The 21,291-nt window shown below is 40.7% G+C and overlaps 1 protein-coding gene across 1 annotated transcript; it reads left to right on the top strand.

Annotated features, from left to right (window-relative positions):
- Positions 1–14,310: 14,310 nt before the first annotated feature.
- Positions 14,311–17,787, top strand: LOC117152876. The gene is made up of 2 exons (XM_033326055.1): positions 14,311–14,524; positions 15,375–17,787. The coding sequence occupies exon 2, from the start codon at positions 15,800–15,802 to the stop codon at positions 17,423–17,425; it is 1,626 nt and encodes a 541-aa protein (XP_033181946.1). The 5' UTR covers positions 14,311–14,524; positions 15,375–15,799; the 3' UTR covers positions 17,426–17,787.
- The last annotated feature ends 3,504 nt before the right edge of the window (positions 17,788–21,291 follow it).

The raw sequence follows: 21,291 nt of genomic DNA, 5'->3' as shown, positions 1-21,291 counted from the left end.
CAAAAACCAGGCATGCGTCTTTTTCAACACCTGGACTAATTTGTATAAACACAGAGCGGTAAGAAAGTTGAAGAGAGAGCTTAACTAAAATGTCAAGGAGTCATTTTTTCATATTAAAAAAGAAATGCTGTAAATATGAAACATTAGAACATTGTTTAGTTGTTTTGTCCACATTCCTAAAACACTCATTCATTTTAATCCACACATTTGGATCAAATGCAAATTTTGAAGCTTAATTTTAAATAACTGTATGTTTCCTCATCACCAATCTTTTAATTATACCCTAAACTGTAAAATCTGTTTCAACATGAGCTCTGTAAGTCAATGATCAATCACCTTTCAGGCACCTAATAATGACTAACGAGGTATCTGTGCATTAGTTTACCTTTTATGTGATAAATCAGTGGTACAGTATGGGAGCCATACGGCCACTGCAGTGCGTAACAGTCACTTGTGATAATAGCTTCTCTGGGACAGCTGGAGAACGTCACCAATGCAAAAAGTGCTTCTTCTTTATAATCCCTTCTTGAGAGGTTCTTATGGCCCGTTAAGTAAAAGCACCAATCTCGTGATGGAAATGAAGACAAGTGACTGGACAAGGACACTTCAGATCAGATTATAGCTTAAAAACAGTGCCCCTCCAGCCCTGCCCCTGGATTCACCTCTGATAAATGCCTACTAACAGTTACTAAACTTGGAGTATAGTACATCTATAAACTGTAAAACTGTCAGTAGACGACTTAGTTATTTTCACGTCATTCTACGTCTTCAGAATGACCCATTACAGTCATTTTGAACTTTATATACGGTTACAAGGGATCTGTGCACTGATAATATAAAAGTGTAAATGGGTTTGTTTGTATTTTTTTTAAACATCATATTGTAGTAACACCCCGAAATAACTAAAAACCATCAGGTTTTTCTCAGTACCTCAAAAAAAAAAACCTGTTTCTAATGTTAATCAGTAAATGAGTGAGGTCTTTAGGGGAAATAATTCAGTCATGCTCCATTGTCCATTAATTCTTTCAGAATTTCACTTAAATGTGGAAACTTATATGAGCTACATTAAATCAGGTTCCTCTTTTCAGTTTTTTTTCTATTAATACAATGTTGAGTGTGAAAAGTCAAGTTCTGTTGTCAATATATATATTTGGTTTCAAATTCTACCTGTAATTGTGACACAAGTTGATTTAATGTGGACAAACACACGTCCACACACAGTTTTCTTGTGATCAGTTTACATTTGGAGTCAGAGAGACACAGCAGTCTGACCACTGAGGAAAACTCATCCTCACGCAGAATTAAAAATACATACGAGCAAACTAACTTCAAAGCCAGATTTTTTTTTATTTTTCATATTTAAAATTGTCGAAATTGTAGTTTTTTTTATCTGCTGAATTTCTATAAATCTTAGGATTACTTTTTACTTTTTCACCATCTACTTGAAGATCAAAGTTGGAATTCAATAGTATCTCTCCCCATTTTTACTTAAAATATGGAAAATGTTTCACACGCCCAGCAGTGATCGTTAAAGATACCGATATATAAACAGATCAACTAGAAACTGGTCACAGGTCACATTTTCCTCTTAAATCATGGAACATACTAACTCAGTTTTTGTCAAATGGATGGAAAATGTATCACTGAGACCAATGTTATTACTTCACACTGTAACAAATGCTGATCACAGCTGTGGGACATATTTAGCACACATACAATAATGTAATGTTTTACATCAGTATTCAACCAACTGTGAATGAGATACTGTAGTTCACACAGTGCCCGAAGTTTAGGGGCCCATAGGTAACTGTTCAAGTACTTATGTTGGACTGTATGCATCGTCCTCCTGCTTTTTCATGTCTGCTGCCACTATGAATACATCCCCAAATTATAAAGACTTAGATGATTATGTGACATAGTCCCATTGAAAATGTAACTTTCATCCATGGAAATTAGTAAATAACAAGACTAAACCTGACCATACGGTAAAATCTGTGTTCAGTCTAATTTATTACATGGGTGTTAAGATACTTCACTCAAATTTCTGTCATCTTCTGAGAGCCCCCCCCCCCCCCCCAAAAAAAAAACCCAACAAAAACTGAAAAATGACGAAAAACCAAATTCATCACATCTAAATGGCAGCCCACTCTTTTGGAAAGCAATTTTGAAGTGTCTGTGCATTTCGGGTCAGCGCGCTGACAATCTCAATCATGAAATAAAATGAGTACACCTGTTGCACACTGGACTATGTTAATAGAAAAACAGTTGGAGCTGAAATGTCACCTCAGCTGAAGTCATGCAAGCTCCCCATTATTGCTCAGCTGACCGTTCAGTCAAAAGGAGGGAGACAATGTTGTTCACTGTTGACTCTGCTTGAGTGTAGTATTCCTGTATCTCTGCAAATGTGTATTTGTTTATGCCCACGTAGTGACAAATTAACTGTTTCTCTCCTTTATCAAGATTAATTCTCTGTCTTGTTCCTTTTCCGCCGCGCTCTCATTTGTTGCATTTTCATTTAAACATACTGTAACTCTTTTACACTTTTACCCCATGTTTGCTCTTGACCTTATTGTCTGGTAATTACCTCAATGAAAACGGAAACCAGTTTCTATGGAGACGATAGCTCTGCCACGTAGGGAACAATATATATTTGCACAGCAATTTTGTGCTCCACTCACCCCAAAAGTCCAAGGCAGCAAATAAACAGATAAACAAATAAGAACAAAATACTTTACTGCCAATTAGACCGTGACATTACAAGTTTTAAAGTGCTACTGCATTCTTGTCTAAACAGCTATAATGAACCTTGAAATAAGGCTTACAGCTTCTATCCTACCTCTTGTTATCAGTGTGTACGGACATGAGAGCCTCCATGATGCTCTCTGGCATCAGCACGACAACCTTTTTGAGTGAAACCATGAATCCCCTTTTGTTTCCGAGGCAGCCGTATCTAGAAAACACTACATTCAATACAAGGGCTCTTTTGCAGTTACTCGCCATTTTCCTCTTCAGTTCAGTCTCCCGTGAACCTATTCCTGGGTGTCAAGAGGAACCGCGCAAGTAAGCGACGTGTGAGTGGAGGCCAGTAGTCCTCTTTAGCTCTTTTGTTTCGTATTCTCTGATCTATAAGCAAAGACCACTTTAAACAATATAATCTGACAGGACAGTAGGATTTGTTTTATATCTCTAACAAGATTGCTGCAGTAACAACAGGGAAAAAAGTCCCTCAGCAGATACTGTGGCTGATACTAACAACTGTAGTTTCATAGCCACAGCCCCACCAGATAGTGACGAGTCCCTGTTGTTTCAGTAGTGTCAACTTGTCCAGCAAAGACTCATCAGACCTTCATTTCAAGCTGGGTAGTCCTTTGTACTCCTCCCCATGGAAGTAGCTGAGCTACACCACATGAAAGGTGTCTGCATGGGCAGGGCCTCCTTAGCAATGATAAATGTTTGGTGATGAAAGTTGCCACCATATGTCACCGCATAACAGAACCAAAACCCTGAAGTTAATCTTTACACGAAAAGCGCAACTACTTCATTTGTTGCTGAAACATTCTGCACCAGACTGTACTGGAGCACATTTCTCCTTAAATATCAGCCATTGACTTTAACAGTGAAATCATTTCCCAGTGTTATTTTAGAGGAAGTTAGTGCAGTGTTCCTCACATCGCAAATTGTTTTACAGAATGTATCAGATTGATGGTCATTCATGCTCTTCTTCACTCACAGCGCAATAAGAAATCTAACCATAATAAGAACCCATTAACCTCTTCTTAAATTGGCCAATCTATGCTTCATCAAGCCTGAAATTGTTATGACTGAGAGCAAAAACTCAATCATGGCAAGGCATAATTAATTTTCCTTGCATGTTAATTCTATTATGGACAGAAAAGAATAATTTGAATCGTTTTTTTTTTTTTTTGAAAACCTGGATTTAAGCAGAGTGATTCAAGACCATCTCGGGCAGGAGGCTTTCTTCATTTTGATTCAATTATATAGCTCATTGTACACATGCTATCTGAGCCTAGGTAATGTCTGTCATGATGGAAATTCTGACTAACAGCCCTCTTAACATTGCCAACCACCGAATGAAGAGCTCCACTGATACCATTTTAGGTACTGTAGCTAAATATCCATCTCATCCATTTTGCCTACCCTCACTATTTCCATAATTTCTATGTCTGCCTTTTCCTGCCTCCTAACCTTTGAATGAATCATTTTGTCTCATATGGTTAACTTCACTGTCAGGCATTTTGTCTTCAACGGTGGCTGAATATGTAAAGAAAGTCTTCTGTCTTTAAGGGAGTGTATTTGAGTGTTTACACATACTGTACTTGTGTGGTGTGACACTGTTGGTTTCTCCCATGCAAACGGAGGTGCTCTGCGTCTTTACCTATTTGTTAATATACAATTGAATTGGCAGCATTTAAAGCACATGTGGATTTATAGACGTATATTGTTGTTGGATGACACCAGAAAGTCTAGACCTTAAAGTAGCATATCGCAACATTCAGATTTCAGATCCCATGAAAAATACAAAACCCATTTGGAAAAAAATAAATCTAAGAAGACGAAAGGATATTTACGACTTGCCATTTCTGTTAAATGCCAACATATCCTCATTATGTTAATGGATGCAATCTGGTTGCAGTGACATTGCTTACAATAATGCATTTGCAGTTTAGTTGTACAGAAACATAATTTTTAGGAGGCACAGATGCATCAAGCAATACACACATAGTATTACTGGAATTTGTCTTCGGGGTCAGTAAAGTACTATCTACAGTATCTATCCATCTATGTGGGAGAATCAAAGTATCTCCTCAACACGTTGCAAAGTTTAATATGTACTGTATTTCTTTCCTGTTAACATCTTCTTCCACCCACTTATGTCCTGTTTTTTTTCCTCTTATGTTCAGGAGCGTATTTTACTCTACTGTATACTGATGCGTACACACCTTCCACCTTTCTTCTTCTCAGCAGCGCCTCACATCACGGACCCACCGTGTTAGAGTCGGAGAAAGACACCGGTTAGGTCTGAAGCTCTACTGCCTCCTGTGGAGATGTAGACAAGGAAGTGACAAACAGGCTTACAGCAGTACAGAAGGGGGTGAAATGACTGATAGAAGAATGAGATTTTGATCCGTAAGAGACGTTTACTGATCTACAGAATGTTGGTTTTTATGTTTTATTTGTCTGTCTCTGTTTCATATTGAGATGATGACACAAACACACACACTCAGACATACACATATAAACACATGTTCACTTAATGCCAATAGCAATGTGACTTTTCTTCCTTGATCTCCTTTGTGAGTTTAATCTTTCACAACATCACTATGACTACGAACAACACCATGCTTTAGACTTCATTAATTGCATTTAATAAAATTACATTATTAAGTAATCAGATTACAACACAATAAGAATATTAGTCAAATATCATCAAAGTAAGCTATAGTTACAGTGAGTAGACTAGTTTAGTAGAGTCAGAGTGAAATAGCTTTTTATTCAGGTTAAACAGTAGTGTCCTCCTTCTGTTGGTATGCCAAAACTAAATTCAACATGTTTGCCGAACTAATGATAAGGACCTAACACAAGCAGTTTTTTCTGCTGTGTTTTATCTGTCCAACAATTTGGTTTTGTTATGTGTAATGAGGACCACAGCCTCTGTGCACTGCTAGTGTAGCTATGGGCTTTTTAAGCCATGTTAAAAAAAAAGATATAGGTTCAGGCAGATGGACAAAAAATATAAATGCACAGAAAAAAAAAAAGCTTTTTTGCATAACTTGAATATATCCATGACTGCAGATGTGGCTAATGATAATTATTCAGGTTTTGGAGGGACACTAATCTAAAAGTATCTAAAATGAGTCCATGCTCTCTCACTCACTCTCTCTTTTTTATCTATTTCTCTCTCACACACACTTGTACAGCACACACCCACAGACTTGTGCAACTTTAAAGGATTTATGTGTTGACACACACCTCCGTGTCCATTCCCAGAGGCCTCATTAACAGTGCTGGGCGATACGAGGGCTAACAGTAGCCTAAGATACTCAGAGACTGTTCACTGTACAAACAAAAGCTTCAAAGTGGGCATTACACAGACACACAGGGAAAAACGTACACATTTACAGACCAGATGTAGAGCAGAGTACAGCCATGCGCATTGTCCAACCTCATTACAGCGTGTATCATGTTGTTAAGCTAAGATAAAGCTGCATAGCCCTCAGTCTGAACTGGCATCTGTCTTTTAGGTGTCTTTTTAATCTCTCTGCGCCTTTGGCATACATGGCCCAACATTAAAGTGTGCTGCGGTTGTGTTTCTTAGAATATGTTGTGGAAGACATCACATAATTACAGTTCAACATATCATGGCCATTACGCTGGTACATGTGCAGCTGCACAGCCTAAAGGGGTTTAGACAAGTGTTCTCTGATGCATCCACTGCACCAGTCCTGAAGCATTAATGTGGAGCAACAACATAGCGAGACAATCTGCAGGACCATTTTCACCACAGCATGAAAATTGTCTAATGAAAAGGAGCTAAGATAATTATTACTCAGTCTTTTAATACACAATAGAGATTTGCTAGACTATGAGGACTAAGCATGGTGATAGAGGAAAAGAGCATTATATTCAGAGGCAAAGAAGAATAAAAATCCAATAACTGTACCATGAGCATATCCACTGCATATCGTTATTGCCATGGTGAGCATTAGATATGTATCTGAATGCCGCTTGCTGCTTCTCTCAAAGCCAGCCAGCTTAAATAATGATGATTCTGCCTGGGGGACTGCTTGCTAAAGGAATGTATTTTCTAATTAGATAAAGCCACTTTCCCAATTTGCTGGCTGCTTAACCATAAAGCATGGCAGTGAGAGAAGCCTCAGAGCCATCTTGAGATGCTGCCAATCCCCATCCCCAGCATAGTCACCCAACGCTCAAAATCACATCACCAGGGAGACAATAGATTTTGTTTATGCATTTCTCTCTGTGTACTGATATGAATTCTGTGTGCACGGTCCAGAAACAATTGATGATAAAAATAGTTTTCATGTGCAGCCAAGGCGAAATCAGATTGGCATTGGTTAGCTATTACCTTACAGTACATGTGTTTTCGTTAATCACACATAAACACAGGCTGATGACAACAAATGCTTTCCAGTGTTTTTTCTCCAGTTTTAAAATCTATATTCAGTTAAGCAACCAAACGTTATCATGCACCCTATGATACATTTAAATAGTACTACAAGAACCTCACTACTGCTGTAGTCATCCATTGATGCGTTTTGCTTTTGTTGACACTTGTGCTCTGTGAGCGACACTGTGGGAAGAGGCAGCTCTACGAGTAATAAAAGAAACCCAGCAGAATCCATCGTGAACACAGCGAAACAGAACAGACAATTAATGCTGTTAGTGTGGTAACAGCTGCCCACAGCTGCAGACAAAAGGCCTGCATGGTCTGTCGGATGGCTGTGTGTTGTGTGTACATGTATTAAACAAATACATGAAAATGTGTCAGAATGGCTGAGGTCAAGTAAATAACTGTACACAAAAAAATTTTCCAACCTCGGCCTTCATCTCTGCTGTTCAGTGCAGATGGAGGTTATGAAATGAGAAACAATATCACACATGGACACACGCTCTTAATTAGGACTGAGCTCGGAGTTCACCTGCAGTGGATTTAATTCGGCAGCGCAAGAGGAGCGAGCATCTAAGCTTTGGGTGGATAATCTAGATGGTACAATGCTTCAAGCCCTGCAGCCACCTGCACATCTTTTGTCTGGTAAGATTAAATGGTACTTAAGTGGATGGCAACCTTCAGTTCCTCTTACTTTAAAGGCACATGATCAAAATTGGTAATGTGTCACTCCAAGGTGAAGAGATTGTTAATCTTAGTGGAGGAGAGGGGTCTTTAATGTCCCTTAAAATCCACCTCATACAGCAGTTAAAGAGTTTGATATTTAATGCAACTTCTTTGTCAAAATAAAAGCTTTGTTTTGATTATTCGTGATAACTAAAAGACACCATCATTTGTATTAAGATTCATAAACGTCACATGCTGATAGTTAAAATTGTTACCTCAGTTACAATATGTGGCTTAGCTTAGCTGCAGTAATTAAGACAGACTAAGGGCTCTACGATACTCTACGCAGCTATGAATGCTTCCAAGAGCCAAATAACATGACGCACAAACGATATTTCCAATAGGCACCGTGACCTCTGTTTTTATTTTCCCAGCAGTGATTTAACAGTATCAATTTTCCATTTTCATTTCTACTTGGGAAGTCACCTGACCACGCCGGGACCATGGAGAAGTGACTTTTCCTGCCCCTCTTGGATGTGTATAAGAGCGTTTTACATCTGCCAAAATGCAGGGCAGGGACTGACGGGTTTTCCCGGCATACACAAAATATTTACATGGCTGTTGTATTTATGGTTATTGTAAAACCATACATCTGATTAAAGGTTTTATAGGATTTAAACAAACAACATATATTGTCCTAGTCGGCGAACTGCTCGATAGATACTGTAGGGTCCCCTACAGACGTAAGCAGGCTAGCTGATCCCCCTGCCTCTAGTTAAGCTAATCGTCTGCTGGCTGTCTGCAGTCTGCTGTTTTTAACATGCAAACTGCAGATTATATTTCATTTTTAAAGAATAAATGGAAAGAATCACTTCTGGACCTGAGCTTAGATACATCAATAATATGAAACCTTGAATCCCACTGGAGGGTTTTTGCAACATTTATGGCTCTTGAAGCCGTTTTCGGTCGGGTTCAGCCTCTAAATGTTTAATGAGCTCAGCAATTAAAGCCTTTTCATACTGCAAGGTAATTTAAATATGGTATATGATTGTATTCTCTTTTCAGGGCCTTGTGTTGAGCTCTTTTATTAAAAAACCACATGAAACACATGCGTCTTAAATATCTTCTGTGACCCTGTCTACAACCTCACGAGGGGCCGTGACTCCAAAGTTATAAAACTCTGCTCTGCTCATTTCCAGCCAAACTGTGTGCTGCGTGTATTGTTATATTCATGGACAGCACTCTGATGTTTGGGCCAAAATAACAGATGACCATGTTGACGAGGCTGGAGCTGTCACAATTCCCGTTCACCTCTGTGACTGTTGGCACGGCAAACCACACTTCTCAATCTGCCTCTTCCTCCCTGGCTCAAATTAACAGTTGGACTCTCACATAATTACAAGTTATTACAGTAATATTTCCATTCTGCTGTATACTGTAGTAAATAGTGGCTGCTATAAAAAAAGCTGATTTCATAAAGCGTCATCAGGGATTCTAATGAGCTGGATTGCAGCCAAGGATATTTTCCCCCATTTGACACTGTTTAAGCATAGGAGCTTTTAATGAGTGTCATAATTATGCACCCCAAACATAATCTTGAAATGAAATGAAATAACAAAAAAAAAAAAAAAAAAAGGGGCGGGTGAGAGATATTTTCTTCTTCTGCAGCTGCTGGAAGGTTGAATATGAAATTCCAGATCATGATGTTGTGAAAATGTGTTTTCTTTGGCGATACGCTTATTTAATTCAGTCTGGCCGTGACTGAAAATGCAGGACTAATATATTTTATTTATTAATAAATTATTATGACACAGTGAGAGATGATACCAAAATCAAACATAGATCTGTCATTAATATACAGTGTATGAATACATTGACTTGTTTTGCATAAACTGTGAATTATCTAATTAAGGAAAATACATTAGAGGAAAAACCAGCACCTGTGCTTGACTGCAGTTAAAACATTAACAGCAGAATCATCTGGATGATAGATGGAGAACAGAGACTAAAGCCTGTTCTTCAGCCCACAGACCTGTTACAGCTCCAAACACCCCAGTGACGATACGAGTGAGGACTGAACGTCATGTGGTTTAAACAGCTTAATGTAAATCAGGTTCACTTTCTCTGTTTTAACCAAAACTATTCATTTTACAAGCAACTTGAATTCTGTCCTCTGAAACATGCAGACAGCTCTGTGGCACCATCGCATTAAACTTTAAGTAGTTTTGCAAATGGCTGCAGAGAATAAGATTCAGCATGACCTTGATCCCGCAGCATAGCATCAACTGCCTGATTACTTGAACACTACAAGCATTTGGAACAAATTAAAGTCTTCTTCCTATGAGCGATGGGGTCTCACATGAAATAAGTTAACTTTATATTAGCTACAATGAATAACTGAAATATGTAAGCCATTGTCATAATAATGTGTTAATAAAAATGCCACATCTCATCAAACAGCTATGTTTAATGTATAGTTAGGCCTTCATAGTGAAAACCTGACTCCACAGTCCCCCTCAGGTTCACAGCATCGTTTTTCTTGTTGTTTTTGTAGCATTTCTCTCAGTTGCAGCAGTTTTCAGAGAAAAAGTTCAGATAAACCCAGTGTGCCACACTGCCCAGAACTAGATAGCAACCAGCTGGTGAGCACAGTGCAGCATTTATCAGCTGAAGAAATGGCTAACATAAGCAAATATCTTTGCAATTGTTGTTTAATGAAAATTGATATACTGACACTTCTGTCCTGTCCAACTAAAACGAGTGAGAAGAGCACAAACAAATGAACAAATCGCTCACTGGCAACGATCAAAACGTTTCTCACATGTTCAGAAAACTCATGTAGGATTCTGTCACTCACAGTAAGATGTGGCGTGCACAAAAATGTTTTCAAGACCTTCAAAGCAAAACAAACTAAATTGAGCGCCTCAAATGGACGTTATAACTTTCAAACCATTTCAAACTTTTTAGCCGTTTTTAGCTGCTCAGTATTGCGATTCACACACAGAAACTTGGATGAAAGCTAAGTTGTAATTCCTGCAAGATTGGTAAAACCAATCCATCCTGTACAGGCTGGGTCTATCCTGGAAATGTTTCTATTCATTTTTGCCAGAGGGAGGATAGTTCCACTTAGTAAAGACTTGCACCCTTCCTGACTATGTATTCTGCAAGCAAGCTAAAGTAATGTATGTGTACGTGGAATATCAAGTTGACGTAATTAGACATGAGTGTTATCCTTGTTGTATTTGTTATGTTTGTACATTGTTAAATGAAAAACAAACCCACGGAGGACTCACGGCCTTTTACTTGATATTCTGTAGAGTGATACATTGATCTATTTGCTAATGTATTCGACTTCGGCAGGGGGTACCGGGCCAGGTGATATCTAAGTCTCTTTCAAGCACTTGAAATTTCAAATTACACTTCTCACTTCTTCCTGTGAAGAAGCGTTGTTAACTTTCAACATAAGACAGGGGTGTCAGTTATGCCTGGAGTGAGGATGTAGTGCAGCATTTATGGAAATAGGAGTTATCAATAAAGCCTCGGACAGATAATGAAGGATGCCAGTGTTGGTCATGTCTTATTTACTGCATGTGTTTATTCAACAAAATGAAGTTCACAACTGTGCTTGTGGCTCTGTGAAGCTGTAAAACATGTTGATGCTTAGCAGGCATATTATCTCATTTGTGTAGCAGCATTAAATTGTTATTTGTGTTCTGAACAAATAGAAATTGACATAAAATATACAGGGTAGAGGCATTACAGTTCATCCTGTGAGGACCACATTTCACAGTAATCCATCCAGTAGTTAGGCCTATGGCACCAGCATGATGACTAATACAGTAAATCTGTTGCAAAGAGATCATAAGTACCAAGAATGCCCTTAACTGTCACTGCAGGACACAACGTATGTGCATGTCAGGTGTAATCCCAAATCTCAAAGTTGGTGACTCTGAGTCTGAAAAATGTGAAACCACTTTGTTGGTGGGTTAGAGAGTGAGGGGGTCAGTTCTCCATGCAGTAGTTGTAGTAGTTGTTTCAAAACTTTAATTAAGCAGGAGGCACAATTGATTGGTGATAGGTGAGTGTAAAATAAGGTTCTTGTGTGTGTGGGATACACACTACGGGGTCTATGTCTGACCTTGCCACTGTCAGGAAACCCATGTTTTGCAAGCAACAAAACAAATATTTCTTCTGAATGTTTCATAATTCAGCCAGCAGTGTGATAAAATGTGCATTATTTGTACTGTGTCCACGGCTTTAAGATAGTGTGAAACAAACACGGACGCTGGTACACTAGAAAATAAACCGAACATTTGGATTCTGCAGATTTTGTATTTTATTTGGAAGCAGCAGAATCCAGGGTTTCATCCAGGTTATATGAAAGTTCACTTTTTTTTTTTTTTTCGAACTTCAGCTTGCCACCAGAGCCGGCTGCAGATATTTTAGGATAGCACATATAAATAAACGAGGCTTTTCACATTTCCATATTCAGAATAGAGTAGTAGGCGCAGGTTGTTCACATCAGCTTGTTTGCTCCTAAAGAGGTGCATGTGTAAATAAAATGAAATTCTGTAGAGCATTTATCAGAGCCGTTCTACCTTTAAGTAACACAGGTGTTTGCCTCTTTGAGCTCGTGTTTGTGTGCAGCTGGGGTTAAAAATACACAGGACGTCAACTCCAATTTAAATAGTTCATCTGTTGGGGAAAACCAGACAATTTCAGCATCTCAATGTTTAATTCATTCCCTGAAATGACGACGTGATAGACGTGTATCTACTTGTCAGTGATTTATCAGGATTTCTTGTGTGACGCTTCTAATAAGCTCTGCAAGAGGGAGAACAAGTTGAGAGAGCTGCATCATTATTCCACATGTTGAGTGGTTGAGGAGATGCAGTGCATTGTGCATTGTGCAGTGAAGCTAAGGTTGCTGATATATATATTTTTTTATTACAAAAGGATAAAGGGAAGTAGGAAGGAGGAAAAGATTGCCTAACATCTGTACTTACAGGATTTGGGACCATTTATACATCCAGAATCTGCAAAAATCTTCAGAAACAAAAAGGTATCAAAGTTTCCAAATCGTTATCACTCAATAGGAATGTCAGATACAAGAACGGAACAATGTGGAGTCTCTGCATAAATTACATCAAAGCCTGTGTGCAGATCCTAGCGCACATCTCTGTGTGCGTATGAGTGTGGAAGCAGAAAAAAAATATCTCATCCAACTCTTTGCCTCGTGTGGGTGTAAGAACTGACTTATCTCTGTGGTAAGTGGCATATATTAACATTTCTTGTATACAAGAAGCCAATTATGAATGATGACTGCTCACTGTATGTAGTATGCCGAATGAAATGCTTTTATACACGTACAGGTATATGCATTGGACCAGTTGGTCATTATTAATGCATTGTCCACTTCTCTGGTTTGTCTGAGTTGGTCTTAAAAATGTTTTTTTGGAAAAAGCTATAACTACTTTCTCTGCAAAAAAAAAAAAAAAACCCAAACTAGTTCAACCACTCAACGGCAGCTCTGTCCACTCTACACTGACTACTAATAAGCTACACTCTATGGTGGCTTTTTAAAATGAATGTAATACTTTGACATTTGAGGCATGTGCTCATTTGCTTTCTTACCAAAAGAAAATCAATACCACTCATAAGTCTGTGTGTTAATTATGGAGCATAAGCCAAGATTGGGTCAAGTAGCATAAAGACTGGAGAAGGGGGTAAACAGCTACTCTGGCAAAAAAAAAGCCTACCAGCACCTCCACAGCTCCCTAATCAACACACTGTATTTTTATTAAATCCCTGCACAAACAGAAATCGAAAAACAACAAGTTGTGGTTTTACAGGGTGTTAGGTGCTGCAGTGTGTTCCTGGAGGCTTCGCTATGAACCAAGCAACCAAATATAATCAATATATAGTAACTGTCTGTTCAGACTGGACGTGAAATGAATTTTTAGAAGTGATTACAGACAAAGTGAATGTGAAATGTGATTAGACACAAACCTTGAATTGGAGTTTCTCTGTCAGAGGCAGAGCTGAAGAGCTACGCCGAGGCACGCTCCCTGCAGCCACGGTTTGGGACTTACCCTTGACCTGTTTGCGGTAAATAAATACGGTAAAGAAGATAGCTTGCTCAAAGTAACGGTCCAGAACTTAAATTTGCACGAATGATGCAAGGTGTAAATTGACATTGCCTTCTGTCTGAACGCTCTTCGAAAACTGTGGACAGAGCCAGACGAGCTGTTCTCCCCCTGCTACATGAATACCACCTGGTGGATTTATTGTTGTGGTGGATATGAGCATGGGCTGCAGCTACATGTAGTAGATGGAAATTATAGAGTAACAGATGATGAAGTTTAGGACAGTATTGTTAAAGTTTGGAATTGAGAGAATAGAGTACAGGATGCAGATTTTATTTGTGGAGTTTGTCTTCTTTTAAAATAGTTGAAATATGTTAAATATGTATTATAAACAGTGTTGAAGTTCCAGACAGAAATGCAATTCCTTATATAGAAAATAGCAGTGTAGTCTGTGATAAAGCAGGGAATTTGCTGAATCGGCTGGGTGAGTTCACATTGTAATTAATTAGTTATACCTGAGTATCCAGTAGAGGGAGTATCGCCGCGGTAGCTTCATTCTGGATAAAGACGCCATAGAGTGAAGTCCGTGTGCGTCATCTTTCCTGATTTTCTCCCTTTTCAGGTATTTGAAACCTTTCTAAGTTTTGTATATATGACCAGTAAGTAAGTAAATGTTGATTTAAGTTTGTTTTATAACGTTAATAACTGTTCGAATAACCGTGTGCATGACATAGTTTGTTTATGTAACGATGGAAGTAGCTAGTAAGCTAGCAAGTGTGGCACAATGTACGTTCGGTAATAACGAGTGAAAATGCGCTGTGTTGTGTGTGTAATGTGTAATAAATGTAGGTGTAAAACGTTATGGATAGGCCATAAAGAATGTCTACATGTATAGTAAAGTAGAAGAAAGTGAGTTTATTGCATATTTGGGTTAATGGAACTTATTACAAACGTAATGGAGGTATTAGCACCCAGGTGGTAGACGGTGTCAACAGGCATGGTTAGCTCAATGTGCGCCGTTAGCTCTACACGTGGTGGAATGTTGAAATGTAAATGTTGTATGTGTTTATTAAAACATATTTATGTTATTGTTACTATATGTACACTGACAGTGTTTAAGGAAAATGTTGTTTAAAAGTAATTTAGCAGCTAAATCTGATAGGGTAAAGGGAAATTTAACAGGATGATGTAAATGTGAAATCACATAATATTCTGTGTATTTCTTTTTTGGTTGATACTGTACAAAAGACATAATGAGAGTTAGTGGATTGATCATATGCACATTTTGTGTATAAGGGACAGAATTTGAGGAACTGAGACAGATGTATTCTGATGTATAATGTAATGTCAATAGACATATTGTGTAAAATGCTTGCTTCCATGTTTGTTATGTTTTGTAAAATGATTCTGGATAAAGACGCCATAGAGTGAAGTCCGTGTGCGTCATCTTTCCTGATTTTCTCCCTTTTCAGGGTGTAACATTTGGAGGCACCGCTGGGATGAAATGTGATTAGGGACAGTTTCTAGACGGCAGACATCCCTCTCACTATTCATCCCGAACCCCTTTTGTCAACGGCAGCGCGTGGCGGCCTGGTAGCAGTGTGCAGTGGTCTGTTCCTGGTTTGGCAGCGGTCCATTGAGAGTGTACATCGGTGTGTCAGCAGTCCACAACGGTCCACTAGCAGTGTGCAGTAGACTAGGAGCAGCAGTGACAACCGGCATCAGCTCTCAGCGACCAAAGGCAGTTTGAGGCACAGCACTAGCACGTGGAAATTCAGCGAGAAACGGCGTGGCTTTCCACCTCGGGCTTGCAGACGGCTGGCTACAACAAGCAGAGATCAGTAGGTGCTTAAAGTGACAACAGCAGCTATTTAGGATTGTTCAGGAGCATTCAGGAATGGAGATGGATTCAACAACACTTGAGGACTTCAAACTTGAGGTGATAGGAACATTGTACACGTTAACAAGAGAAACTCTCATTGAAATCTGTAATTTTCTTGACATTGAGTGTTTGATACAGATAGATTTAACTGGCAAGAGCCGTTCCTTCCTCATTTCAGTTATTGTAAAACATTTGAACAGGGATGAAGTGGAAGATTTAGAAGATGGGGGCATGGCCGAGCTGTTAATGTTAAGGGATAAAATCAGTGAATCACGTGAATCTATTGAGAATAGAGCATTAGATGAAGCAGGGCTTGGGGTAGCACAGAAACAGTCTGTTGTGCTTTCAGAGCAAGAAAGGTTGATGAGAGAACTAGAAGCAATGAAGTTAGCATTGAAGTTATCTCTTCAAGAAAACCCTACTGCAGCTCAGGAGTCAGTTAACACTAGTGGTAGCAGCACGAGACAAGCTGAAGTTCCAGCTCAGCAGCAGACTCTGCAGACACATTTCCCATTTCAGTGGAGCAGAGAGTTCAAAATATCTGGTCAGATTGGTGAGCCAGGGCAAAAAGAGAAGCTTAGTTTTTCAAGTCTAGCCCACCAAATTGAACAAGGCATCAGTAAAGGGTTTCCTGAACCAGAGATAGTTGATGCTGTGATCAGGGCCATAGCACCAGGTCTACAACTCCGCAGTTACCTTGAGGGAAAGCCACACTTGACTTTACCCACCTTGAGGCGTATTCTCCGCTTCCACTATCAGGAAAAAGGTGCAACAGAACTGTACAAACAGCTAACCTCAGAAGTACAGAGTAGCAAGGAAAGCCCACAGAATTTTGTGATTAGGGCCCTTGACTTGAGACAGAAAATTCTTTTTGCTTCACAGGAAGCTGACTCAGCCTTGAAATATGACCCTATACTGGTGCAGAGCATGTTCCTCCATACCGTTCTCACAGGCTTGCAGAATGATAGCATCAGGAGCGACCTCCTCCCATACTTACAACAGCAGACATGTTGTGATGAACTGCTCCTTGAAAAGCTAAACATCGCATGTGCAAATGAGGCGGAGAGGCAGAACAAACGGAGGCAAATGACGCAACAGCGGCTAGCTATTGTGCACTCAGGTCAGGCGAGTGATGAATCAGCTGAAAAAAGAAAGAAAGACTCAAATAAAGACACTTCTAATAAGATAGAACCAACTGTACTGAATGAACTGAGAGAGGTGCGCTCAGACATGGCTGTGCTAAAAACTCTTGCTGCTGAAGTTGCTCAGATAAAAGAGTCAATCCGACAATCTCCTCCAGTACTACCTCAACATCCACCCCCACCAGTAGTTCAAGAGTACGTCCCTGCCACTCAGTCCCAACAGCAACAATGGCAAAATCTTTGGCCTCCCCCAGGACCAGGAGTAAGGGGTGATGTGGCCCAGTACCAACAACGGTTCGCCAGACAACACTACCAGTATCCTTCACATCGTGCACGGCAGCGAAGATGTTTCAGCTGTTATCAAAATAATGTTGAGTACTGTACCCACTGTTACAGATGTGGTAGTGGGGAGCATTTCCTTGCTGGGTGCAGAGTCGGTGTGTCAAAACCAGAGAATCATTTAAACGAGAGAGGGTTACCCCCACGGGACAGGGAGTAACCAGGAGCAATACGAAGTCCCAACAGAGGTGTCTACATTGTGGTTTTATTCCAGTAGGCCGAAAGATTAAGGTGTGTTCATCTTGTAAGAGGGGTACTTACTGCACAAAAAGTTGTCAAGTGGCACATTGGGCTGAGCACAGAAAACAGTGTAAGCCAGATAACTGCAATAAAGTACATAGTAGAGACACTGCAACAGGAAACAGCCAGCCTCGGCTCGTGGATTTAGTGGGAAAACAGTGTGTCATTGATTGTTACATCCAAGGCAGTAAGACCCAGGCATTATGGGATACTGGTTCTCAAGTATCCATAGTGAGTGAAAGCTGGAAAAAGAGACATTTGCCCCATGAAAAATTGAGAGGTGTGTCAGACTTAGTTGATGGACCAGATGACTTGAAAATAACAGCTGCAAATGGACAGAGCATGCCATATATGGGCTGGATAGAGACTACCTTTAGGCTAGCTGCAGATTGTGCTGCTGCAGGGGAACTTATTGTCCCTATACTAGTTATGAAGGGCAGAAGCTTGTCTCAACCCATAATAGGCTATAATGTCATTGAACAGATAGTCAAAAAGGCTGTTGAAGACTCAGATGAGACATGCAAAGAACAGTTACATGCAATCCTCAGAGCTACCTTTCCCAGTTTAGAGAACAACAGTGTTCCTGCTTTCATTGATCTTGTGAGTGTTGGAACATCATGCGAATATGTAGCACGCACTGCAAAAGAAAAAGTGAACATCCCAAAACACACCTCTGTTCAGATTGAATGTAAAGTGAACATCCAGTCACCAAAAAGAGACGTCACACTTCTCTTTGAGCCAGATGTAAACCCCCAATGGCCTGAAGGGCTTGAATTTTGTGAGACGCTGGTGACGCTGAGAGGTGGAGCCCCTCCTTACATGGTAGTTGATGTCCAAAACCCCACTGAGCATGATATCACACTGTTTGGAAAGACTGTCGTGGGCACATTGAACCAAGTGCAAGCTGTGTACCCAGCTAGTGCCTTTGAGAAACCCATTCCTCTTCCCACAGCGTCAGTGAATGATATTGAGGTAGGCAGTGCGGAACTTGATGATAGTGTGTGGGATCCACCTGTTGACTTAAACCATCTCAGCCAGCCAGAAAAGGTGGAGGTGCAAAAAATGCTGCGAGAAGAGAGTGCATCATTTTCAAAGTCCGACAATGATATTGGGAACATTCCAACCCTGAAACTGAGCATATCTCTGAAGGATATAGAGCCAGTAGCACGCACTTACCTCTCAGTGCCAAAGCCACTTTACAAAGAGATAAAAGACTATCTCCACAACCTCATTGCCCAGGGGTGGATACAAGCGTCTAAGTCACCCTACTCCGCTCCAGTCGTGTGTGTGAGAAAAAAAGATGGTAGTCTCCGCCTTTGTATAGACTACAGAGAACTGAATCGAAAAACACATCCTGATCGACAACCAATCCCACGAGTACAGGACATCCTTGACAGCCTTGGAGGTAATAGTTGGTTTTCGGTGTTGGACCAAGGCAAGGCCTACCATCAGGGTTTCATGGATGAAGCCAGCCGGCCCTTGACTGCATTTGTGACTCCATGGGGTCTCTTTGAATGGATCAGGATTCCATTTGGATTGATGAACGCCCCTGCAGCATTTCAACGCTGCATGGAGGAATGTCTGGAGGATCTACGGGACAATATCTGCGTTCCTTACCTGGACGACACTTTGGTTTACAGCCAGTCCTTTGAGGATCATGTGGCTCATGTGAGGCGTGTACTCCAGCAGCTAAGAAAGTATGGGATAAAGCTGAAACCAAGCAAATGCCAGGTGTTTAAGCGCAAGGTTCGCTATCTAGGGAGGATTGTCTCAGCGGAAGGTAGCAAAATAGATCCAGCTGATACCCTAGCTGTGAAGGCACTAAAGGACAAGAGACCAAGTACGGTGGGGCAACTGAGAGCAGTAATGGGTCTATTGGGTTACTATAGGCAATACATAAAAGATTTCTCTCGGATCGCAGGACCACTTTACAATCTGTTGAAAGGGACAGCAGACAGTCACAAAGAGAAACAGACCAGGACAAATCCAAATAATGGACATCTGAAGAGGAGAGACAAGGGCGTGCCTTCACATACCCCAATTGTGTGGACTGAAGAACATCAGATCATACTGGAGAGGCTAATAGATTGTCTTGTTGAGCCCCCAGTGCTTGGGTTCCCAGACTTCTCACAGCCGTTCATATTGCACACGGATGCCTCCAATCAGGGGCTCGGGGCCGTACTGTACCAACAGCAAGAGGGAAAACTTCGTGTGATAGCCTACGGGTCAAGAACACTGACTGCACCAGAACGAAATTACCATCTACACTCTGGTAAATTAGAATTTCTGGCGTTAAAGTGGGCAGTCACAGAGAAATTTAGGGATTATTTATACTATGCTCCCACATTCACTGTGTTTAGTGACAACAATCCCCTGACGTACATATTGTCAAGTGCCAAGCTAAACGCCACCGGTTTCAGGTGGGTGGCAGAACTTGCAGACTTTCACTTCACCATCCGATACCGCCCAGGCAGAAAGAACGTGGATGCAGACAGCTTGTCCAGAATGCCTGTGGACATAGAAGCCATGATGAGTCACTGCACAGAAGAGCTTTCATCTGACTGTGTGGCGGCAGCAACCCAAGCCATTCAGACCCAAGACTCTTCACATTGGGCGTGTGCAATGTTATCATCACCCTTGCAGTGTGACATTGAGAGTAAGAGCGGACTAAGGCCTCTGTCTGCACCAGATCTCAGACAAGCACAACGGAACGACCAACACATAAGCTCAGTGATACAACTCAAACTCACGAACACAAAACCATCTGAATCTAAGATGAAAACCCTCAGCAGTCAGAGTAGATGCCTTCTACGTTGGTGGGAGAAACTTTACGTGAATGAGGATGGCATCCTCTTTCGAAAGGCAGGAAAATACAATCAGTTGGTATTACCTGAAAAGTATAAAGCTACAGTTTTGAAGGAGCTACACGATGAGATGGGCCACCAAGGCATTGATCGAACAACATCACTGATCAGAGAGAGATTCTTTTGGCCCTATATGCAAAAGGAAATAGAACACTATGTGGCTAGAACCTGCACATGCCTGAAACAAAAGATACCCTGCAGAGAGACAAGAGCCCCACTGGTTAATGTTGTAACCACGCAGCCCTTTGAGTTGGTGTCCATTGATTTTCTCCATCTGGACAAATGCCAAGGCGGGTATGAATACATATTAGTCATTGTTGACCACTTCACCCGCTTCGCCCAGGCATATCCCACCACCTCAAAGTCTGCCAAAACTGTTGCAGATCGGATTTTTAATGACTATGCTTTAAAGTTTGGACTTCCAGCTCGAATCCACCATGATCAGGGAGGTGAGTTTGAGAATCAACTCTTTGCCCAACTGAAGAGGAACTGCGGTGTGTTAGGGTCAAGAACGACACCATACCACCCCCAAGGGAATGGACAGGTGGAGCGTTTTAACCGTACCCTCCTACAGATGCTCAAGACACTTACTGAAAAAGAAAAAAACAAATTGGAAAGGGTCGCTAAATAAACTCATATATGCATATAACTGCACCAAGTCAGAAGTAACTGGGTTTTCACCTTTCTATCTACTGTTTGGAAGGTCACCACGACTACCAATTGACCTCATGTTCGGCCTCATCTCTGGGAGCGGGAACGCTAACCAACAGGCATACATGGAGAGATGGAAACAGGAAATGCAACAAGCCTACGACATAGTACGAGAGAACACAAGCAAGGCAGCAGGAAGGAGTAAGCGGAATTACGATGGGAAGGTGCGAAGTTCCATACTGCATCCAGGTGATCGTGTCCTCGTCAGGAA

This window comes from Anabas testudineus, chromosome 7 (assembly GCF_900324465.2).
Source record: "Anabas testudineus chromosome 7, fAnaTes1.2, whole genome shotgun sequence".
NCBI classification, from domain to species: domain Eukaryota; kingdom Metazoa; phylum Chordata; class Actinopteri; order Anabantiformes; family Anabantidae; genus Anabas; species Anabas testudineus.
Note: the sequence above shows the minus strand (reverse complement) of the source record. Positions and strands in the feature narration are given on the sequence as shown.

Coding starts and splice junctions, on each gene's coding strand:
- LOC117152876 (XM_033326055.1), top strand. CDS start 15,800: ATGGAGATGGATTCAACAACACTTGAGGACTTCAAACTTGAGGTGATA.